An 8,273-nucleotide genomic window follows, 5' to 3' on the forward strand; every position below is an offset into this window, starting at 1 on the left:
AAACGGCCGGCGGGCGGTCGCGTATCCTGACTGGCTCCAGTGCCTGCCACCCCCCAGCGGAGCACATCGCCCGGTCGCGGTTCCTCGCGTTGGTCTCCCCGTCGCCGTCCTTGGCTTTCTCGCCGCGCATTGGTCTCCCCTCCTCCAAATTCGCGCCACGGCGATGCCACACGACACACCGCCGCGTCCACGGTCCACCACTCCACCCCCACGCTCCGGCTCCGGGATCGGCATGGACGTGAAAGCCTCCTCGCCTTCGCCCGCGCCGCCGCCGTCGCCGGGCGCCACGCTCTCCGCGGTGATCGCCGAGGACCGCCGCCGGGAGGCCAGACGCCGCCGCCCGGGAGGGCTCGGGCAGGGCGGCCTCCTCCCGCTCCTCGTCCCGGCGTGCGGGCGCCCCGCCGGGCAGGTGGGCGGCAGGACGGCGCACTCGCAGCTCATGCTCCGCCTCCACCGCTGGGGCGCCTCGTTCCTGCCCAAGGGCGGCGGCGCCGTCTCGCGCGAGCTCGAGGCCAGGCGCCGCGCGCCGAGCCCGCCGCCACGGCCTCGACCATTGCCGCCCGCTGCGGCCCACGTGGTGGTGCCGCCGCCGCCGCCGCCGCCGCCGCGCCACGAGGCGCCCGCCGTGATGAGCGCGAGTGTCCCCGAGGGGAGGCCTTTGAGGGAGAGAGAGGAGCCCGCCGTCCGCGCGCCGGCGCCTGGATCCAAAGCCACTGCCGAAGCGGACACGTCCGTCGGCGGCGAGAGCGCCGGGAGCAACGAGCACGCGGCGCCAGCAACGCCCGCCGGGGGAACCTGGCTCAGAGTTTCGCCCAAGACGACAGTGAGATCTCTGTCGCTGCAGACGGACACCAGCGACGAGTCCCCTCGGTCCCTAGCCGACTCCCCCGCGCTGGCGGTGGAGAGCGCGGACATGTTCGTGTGGGCGGACAAGTACCGGCCCAATGTGCTCAGCGAGTTCATCTGCAACAGGGCCGTCGCCGACGAGCTCCACCAGCTGGTGATCAACACCGTCACATTGCAAACCTTCCTTCCTTCTCGTAACATTCTGGCTTTCAAAGTCAAGCAAGCATTCACCGAACTCCGATGTAGTGAACTAGTGATGTTACAAGATTACCTTGTCAATCTGAGCTGGTTCGGTATTTGCAATTTCGTCTTAAAGCAGGTTCGCGTGACTAATTATTCTTTTACTCATTTTTTGGATGTAGGTTATTGCACACCATTGCGGACATTTCATATTTGAAGGGCAGCCGGCAGTTGGGAAAAGAAGCATGGTGCTGGCACTTATAAGGGATGCTTTTGGTCCTCATGGTCTCAAGGTCACTATTACAAACTTCTCTTAGGGCTGGTTTGGGTGCACCCATTCTCCTTGTGAATTGGAGGGATAAGCTACTAGTCCTCATTCTGAGAAGCTAAACCTCGGTTTTCACAATCTTTTTGTGTTTTGTTCATCATGTTATCTCACATGTTGTTATGTTTTGTTCATCCTGCCATCTCACAGATAGAGGAACAGACAAAGAGATTTGAATTGAAGGTACTATGAAGGAACATGCTGTTGTTCCAAAATCATAGAATGCAATCTATTCTAGAATCATGTTCCATAGTCATCTACTGACCGATTTCTACATTGTAGGGAGAAATTAGAAAGCATATCGATGTCAGAGTGAAGATTTCAGGACATCATGTGGAGGTTAGCTTGGCCGATTTACATGGCTATGAGAAGTATGTCATAACGAATTTGCTGAGTGAATCGATCCCATCACCAAACTTGGTTTGTGACCATACTAACTGCAGAGGTAACTTGCAATACTTTATTAATGAAAGTTGGAATTTGAACTGTATGTTCAACATTTATTCAGTGGCATTTTGACATTATGTGTTCAAGCATCGGTGGTTTATTTTATGTGCAGTGGTTGTTATCCATGACGCTGATAAGCTCTCGTCCGATCTTCAACATTATATTGGTTGGTTTTTGGGGAGGTACGCAGGGTGTAACAAAATTATTTTCTGCTGCTCTGATGCTTCTAACCTTGAAGCTGTAAAACATCTCTGCAAGGTCGTGACTCTTCAGCCACCTTCATTTGACGAGGTACTTCGCTGCACAACTTTTTGACCTGTGTTAAGTGCATGATGTTTTTTCACTTATTGTGCTGGACAGTCTGCTGAAAGATGATTTGCTCTTACCTAGATAATAAAGGTTCTAGAGTACATTGCAGCGCAAGAGAGCATTGATTTGCCTCGTGATCTTGCTAGGAGAATAACAGTAAGCGCAAGTAATAATCTCCGACAGGCAATACGTTCTTTTGAAGCTACTTGGAAGGCAAAGTAAGCACCATAACAAGATCTTTTCTCAACTATTTTACACAAAAGAATCTAAAATTTCATATTTGGATAGTAGGGATTGTCATAACATTGGTTCACATATTTTCTAGATGAAGTATAACTTCTGGAATCCGCAGCAACTAGGGTGGACATTGCAATTTAACTCCAAACATCTAAATATGTGCTCTGATATCATTATGTGAATAAAAAACAAACGCACATGATAGTTACAATGTGTTTGAATTATCTGTTGTTTTCTGAATGTCGCAAGTGGTATGACATTATTTTGTATGAAAGTTATTAATCTTTTGCCTATCAAGGTGTATGTATAATTCGCTCTCCTTGTAGTGATTCCCTTTTTGCAACTATGTGTTCATATTGCTGAAATGAAGTGATTATCAGTGGAACTTCTGCGTATATCAGTAACTCTGCTTACAAACGCAGCTACCCATTCATAGACGGCCAAGTTATTTTGACAGGATGGGAAGAGGATATCTCTAATGTGGCCAGAAATATCATCGAGGAGCCAAGTTCAAAGCAGTAAGCATCCCATACGTCCTGATGTTTCTGTTAGACTTAATCTTGTTGATTTGTGTGAGTTGTTAATTGTGTCGTGTGTGTGTCAGCGTTATGTGTCGTTGGCTAGTTAGTGGTGTACGTGTGCTGCATGGTGTAGTGGCCGGATTGGCGATGCGAAGTGAGCGGATCGGCAACCAGGTGGCAGTGCCAAATGTGACGCAGAGTCAGCTGTGCAGTTTTTTCTCGGTCAGGTGCTTGGTCTAGTCGTGGTGCATGTTCAGGAGCTGGAAGCGGTATGTGCGCACTCTGGCGGCTGTTGGAGTTGAACGTGTACGAGCTGTTACCTTGGATACTGCTTTGCATGTTCAATGCATTAGTGTAGGGATTAGCTAGCTTCTTGACTGGTTCTTGCGGCTAGTGGTTGAGCACGTCGCTGAACAGAGGCCAAGGCTACTAGTGTGTGTGTGAAAAATATAGAGAAAAAGTACAAGTATTGTGCAGTGTCGGAAAAGCTCTGAGTGCCCTTTTCAAGTGCCCTGTGCGTGCGTGTTTCTTCTGGTGAGAGTTCAAAGTATCTCCGAGAGCTAGTGCTCGTGTGCGTGTGTCCACCTTATGTGAGGGAGCTGAGGGGCTGGGCCAACAAGTGGTATCAGAGCCTAGGAGATGTCTAGCAATGGAGCGTACACGCCGCCGAGCCGATGTCCTGGAAAAGGTGTTGCGGGTGACGGCAACGACGACAGCAAGCTGGTGGTGCAACAAGTGAAGGAGGCGGGGGTGACACTACGTTACCCCATGCTCGCAGCGAACAACTACGGCGTGTGGGCGGTCAAGATGAAGATCTTCATGTGCGCACAAGGTGTGTGGGCGGCTGTGGAGAGCAAAGGTCCGGTTGATGAGAAGATGGACCAAATGGCTCTTGCCGCCATTGTCCAAGCTGTGCTAGAGGCCGTGGTGATGGCCATTTCCGAGGAGAAGACGACGAAGAAGGCGTGGAAAGCTCTCGAGGAGATGCATGTCGGTGAAGAGCGCGTCAAGAAGGCCCGAGTAAAAACCCTCAAGAGGGAGCTTGCTTGTATGTATATGGGCGATTCCGAGAAAATTAATGATTTTGCTTTGAAGGTCACCACAATCGTGAACGAGATTCGCTCTCTCGGCACGAAAGTGGAGGAGATCACAGTGGTCGAGAAGCTCCTGCATTCTATCCCCGACAAGTTCAGACCCCTCATCAGCACCAGTGAGCAATGGGGGAATGTGGAGGAGATGTCGGTAATGGAGACGATTGGACGCTTGAGGGCGTTCGAGGAGTCTTCAAAGGGGTGGCGTCGTGACAAGGAGGTGGAGCAGCAGCTGTTGGCCGCATGTGCTGAGCCACGGCTCACGCGTGCCGAGTGGGAGGCCATGGTTGCTCAAGAGAAAATGAGCAGCAATGACTCCAACAGCAACGGCAACAAGACCGGTGAGAAGAAGTACCGCGACAAGTTCGACAAGTCCAAGATCGACTGCTGCAATTGTGGTGAGTTCGGACACTTCGCCGATGAGTGTCCCGTGGAGAAGAAAGTGCAGAACGGTGTGGCGCAACTCGTCGTGGCGGACGTCGATGACGAGCCCACGCTGCTGTGAAGCCCAATGCGAAGGTGCAGAATAAAGCCAACAAGATTAGGGGGTGATTGTTAGACTTAATCTTGTTGATTTGTGTGAGTTGTTAATCGTGTCGTGTGTGTGTCAGCGTTATGTGTCGTTGGCTAGTTAGTGGTGTACGTGTGCTGCATGGTGTAGTGGCTGGATCGACGATGCGAAGTGAGCGGATTGGCAACCAGGTGGCAGTGCCAAATGTGACGCAGAGTCAGCTGTGCAGTTTTTTCTCGGTCAGGTGCTTGGCCTAGTCGTGGTGCACGTCCAGGAGCTGGAAGCGGTATGTGCGCACTCTGGCGGCCGTTGGAGTTGAACGTGTACGAGCTGTTACCTTGGATACTGCTTTGCATGTTCGATGCATTAGTGTAGGGATTAGCTAGCTTCTTGACTGGTTCTTGCGGCTAGTGGTTGAGCACGTCGCTAAATAGAGGTCAAGGCTACTAGTGTGTGTGTTTAAATACGAGATCATATAATCAGCTTGGGTGTGAAAAATATAGAGAAAAAGTACAAGTGTTGTGCAGTGCCGGAAAAGCTCTGAGTGCTCTTTTCAAGTGCCCTGTGCGTGCGTGTTTCTTCTGGTGAGAGTTCAGAGTATCTCCGAGAGCTAGTGCTCGTGTGCGTGTGTCCACCTTGCGCAAATGTGAACTTCTTTAAACATCTGAAGAGAAATATTTTGTTTTGTCGCATGTGCAGACTGTTTGTTATCCGGGGAAAGATCAGAAAATTGATTGAACATAATGTGTCACCTCATTTCATTTTCTCGGTAAGCTTTGTTTAGCTAATGTATCTGTGATTTCTATGTTTCAGTCAGAATCTGCTTTTGCCATATTTTATTACTGTTCAGTCTCTATTTTTGTTTTCCTTTTCCCTGATGTAGCACTTAGTCGCAGAATTGAAAAGGGACAAGGATGAAGAGTTTCAGCACAGTATTGATGAACTGGCCTCGGATGTGAACCATGTAAGAGTTGGTGGCATCTCCTGCGACTGTTAGTTTTCATTTGTCAGCTACAAGACTACAATTAGTGTGACACACATTTTGTTTGGTACCCTCTGGCTAGTGTAAAGAATGCAAGCACCTAAAAGAGCAGAGCAAAGGATGCAAATCTCGGGAGGCAGATTTGAAAATGAGAAATATGAACGTAGAAGATTTTACCGAGAAGGTTCGTGACCATGGTGAAAGCATCCAATGCTTTATAAAGATTGAAGGTACTATCAGTTCTTTGTTTTCAATTTACTTCTGAAGTCTAGTCCGGTGAGGCACTAAATTGACCATGTGATAATGCTCGCAGAATTCACCGTGAGGTTCCTGAGCTTCTACAGATCCTTAAAAGCAAAGAAATCGAATAGTGGAGGTGCTCAATGAAGAACGACTCATCGCTTTGGTCGGCAAATCTCCTCAGATCTGCCGTACCACTGGTACTTAAATAAGATGTGATGCGTCTTTGCATAATTGAAGTGCCTCTATATGGTGGTCTTATGTCTACACCCTGTATGCATTTATAATACGTCCAATTTCACATATGCTGCTACTGTTATATAATTATATTAATAACAAAGATGATGTCTACAGCTGCCAAAGGGGGAAACTGCAAATGGATGCCCATATAAAAGGATAGCCAACCAATAGCAAGAATTGAACGTTTGGCTATCCTTTTATATTTGTAAATTATTAATTAGAATTCTATATATATAGTATGGACAATGTTTTCCCTTTCTAGCTAGGCAAATTCTTCTGTGTTTTTGGAACACGTGTCTAGGCATTTTTCCACAGCAGTTTAAGTTCTCTGCTGAAACTGGGTAGTCTCAGGTTTTGAAAACCGAGGCTTGTGTGAAGCAAAATTTGTTTGGAGCCACGAATGCAACTAGCACCAGTAATGGAGTTTAAAATTAGTGCTGTCCTAACTTTAGAATATCCTTGTTTATGCATGCATGGCTTCCAACCATTCGAGTCCCTGGTTCGTCTACCTCCTGTCCATTGCTGAAATTCAGAACGCTGCAGTTAGTAATGAACCGTCATCTACAGTTCCGATTTTCTGATCACAACGCTAATGAACAATATCTACATCTGCATGAATGCTATGCATTATCATGCATGTATATATCTGTAACTGTGTATGTGCATGGGGTACAGTTCGTTCGTTGGTGTAACATATACAGAAAATTCACTCGCAAAAATTCACAGTTCCAGTATCACCATGGATGCAGATCCTGGCAGCTAGCTATCCTCAAACCACACCCTAAAAATTTCTAAAAGAAAAGGAAATCTAGAGAACTCGCCGACGACCTGGCACTCGGCGCTTGGCCACCATGTATGTCACCGGTCCTCAGGTCGCGATCGCACGCCACCGCTCGCCGGGTCTGATGCCGTGCTTGCTCGCTGACCGTCAACCACGATAGAGATACGGCCACCGTCGCCGTCGCCAGGCGGGGGCGGCGGCGCGTCGAGCTCGGAGCGGCAGACGGGGCACGTGGTGTGCGCGCCGAGCCAGGAGTCGATGCACGCCGTGTGGAACGCGTGGCGGCAGACGGTGAGCAGGCGGACGGCGTCGCCCGCGGCGAACTCCGACAGGCAGACCGCGCACTCGGCGAGCGCCGGCGCTGGCGACCGCGGCGTCGCTTCGATCCACCGGACCGTGGGGAACGTGGCGAGGACCGCGGGGTCCAGACCGGCCGGCTTGGGCAGCGCGTGCGCGTCCGGCGTGGCTTCGCCGGCGCCCGACTCGTCGGCGTCCGCACCGGCGCGGAGGCGGCGCCGGCGGCGGAGCCAGAGGGAGAAGAAGTGGAGGAGGTCGCGCAGGAGGAAGATGGAGAGGAAGCAGAGGAGGAGCACGAAGAGGATGAACACGGGCAGCAGCATCGGGAACGGCTCCCGAGGCGGCGCCGGCGGCGGCCGCTCCGGGGCACCCGGCCTCGAGGGAGACCCAGCGGCGGCGCGGCGGTGGGCGCGGGGGTCATCGTGGCTGGCATTGACGAGGAGGCGGCGCGCGGCCGTGGCCACGACCGTGTCCATGGGCGCATGGGGAGGGGCGATCCGGGTAGGCTTTTAGGCGCGCGCGGGCGCGTGTGGCTGATGGTGCTCGCGGGAGGGCGGGCGGGCGAGCGGGCGTTTGGTTGGGCGTCGTCGGTGTCTATGGCGGGTGGTGGAGCCGTGAGCTTTACGGTGAGGCGAAGGCGACGCCGGGACGGCACGACACCGACATGCACCAGGCGCGCATGCGCACAGCCGCTTGGCCCCCCCGCCCGCCGGCCGGTGGAGACGTGATGCGACGTGGGACGGTTGGAGGAGGCCGGCAAGGGCGCAAGGCAAGGTAGCCGCGCGTCGTGCGTGGACTCGTGGTTGGTGCCATGGCGTGTGGTGGGCGGCTGGGCGCGCGCTGCTATATTTGAGCTGCGTTTTGGTTCTGTTTTCTTTTTCGCCTGTTGTTGGGGTCCGCTGGTCGATGACAGCCGCGCTGCCACGTCTGATGCCGAGGAGTAGCGAGCTCAAACAGGGCAGGGTGGGCGCCATGCCGCCATGCACTTTTTCCCTCTGTGGCAACGTCAGAGATTTACCACGAACACGAGGTACGGTCGCCGGTGATGGTCACCGTCTGGGTAGGAAAAACTCATGCCTCCTGCGCCTTTGCATCGAGTCGAGTGAAACCTGCATACTTGCATCATCTAAGATGCTGAGACGATGTATGGACATCAGTATTTCACATGAATCATTTTTGCCCTTGAAAATCACACGAATTCCACACTTTTTTGACGTGGTGTTCCCTTTTTTACTCAGTTTTATACACCGACTTAGTCCATCTAAA

General features: G+C 51.9%; 2 protein-coding genes across 2 annotated transcripts; one reads left to right on the top strand and one right to left on the bottom strand.

Annotated features, from left to right (window-relative positions):
• Positions 1 to 232: 232 nt before the first annotated feature.
• Positions 233 to 6,005, top strand: LOC101758264. The gene is made up of 11 exons (XM_022829741.1): positions 233 to 1,165; positions 1,209 to 1,319; positions 1,502 to 1,534; positions 1,634 to 1,796; positions 1,911 to 2,089; positions 2,189 to 2,325; positions 2,767 to 2,862; positions 5,167 to 5,236; positions 5,351 to 5,437; positions 5,559 to 5,679; positions 5,763 to 6,005. The coding sequence occupies exons 1-11, from the start codon at positions 233 to 235 to the stop codon at positions 5,834 to 5,836; spliced, it is 2,004 nt and encodes a 667-aa protein (XP_022685476.1). The 3' UTR covers positions 5,837 to 6,005.
• Positions 6,006 to 6,519: 514 nt separating this feature from the next.
• LOC101775120 (RING-H2 finger protein ATL39-like) lies at positions 6,520 to 7,551 on the bottom strand. The gene has a single exon (XM_004983504.3). It carries the CDS (start codon positions 7,481 to 7,483, stop codon positions 6,788 to 6,790), a length of 696 nt encoding a protein of 231 aa, XP_004983561.1. The 5' UTR covers positions 7,484 to 7,551; the 3' UTR covers positions 6,520 to 6,787.
• Between the last annotated feature and the right edge of the window lie 722 nt (positions 7,552 to 8,273).

The sequence above is a fragment of the Setaria italica genome, chromosome IX (genome assembly GCF_000263155.2).
Source record: "Setaria italica strain Yugu1 chromosome IX, Setaria_italica_v2.0, whole genome shotgun sequence".
Lineage (NCBI taxonomy): Eukaryota > Viridiplantae > Streptophyta > Magnoliopsida > Poales > Poaceae > Setaria > Setaria italica.

What these genes read in the sequence shown, in the direction of transcription:
- LOC101758264 (XM_022829741.1), top strand. Translation starts at nt 233, where the DNA reads ATGGACGTGAAAGCCTCCTCGCCTTCGCCCGCGCCGCCGCCGTCGCCG. An exon ending in AGCCACCTTCATTTGACGAG is followed by an intron (nt 2,090 to 2,188) that starts GTACTTCGCTGC and finishes GCTCTTACCTAG; the next exon opens with ATAATAAAGGTTCTAGAGTA. An exon ending in CACCTCATTTCATTTTCTCG is followed by an intron (nt 5,237 to 5,350) that starts GTAAGCTTTGTT and finishes TCCCTGATGTAG; the next exon opens with CACTTAGTCGCAGAATTGAA.
- LOC101775120 (XM_004983504.3), bottom strand. Translation starts at nt 7,483, where the DNA reads ATGGACACGGTCGTGGCCACGGCCGCGCGCCGCCTCCTCGTCAATGCC.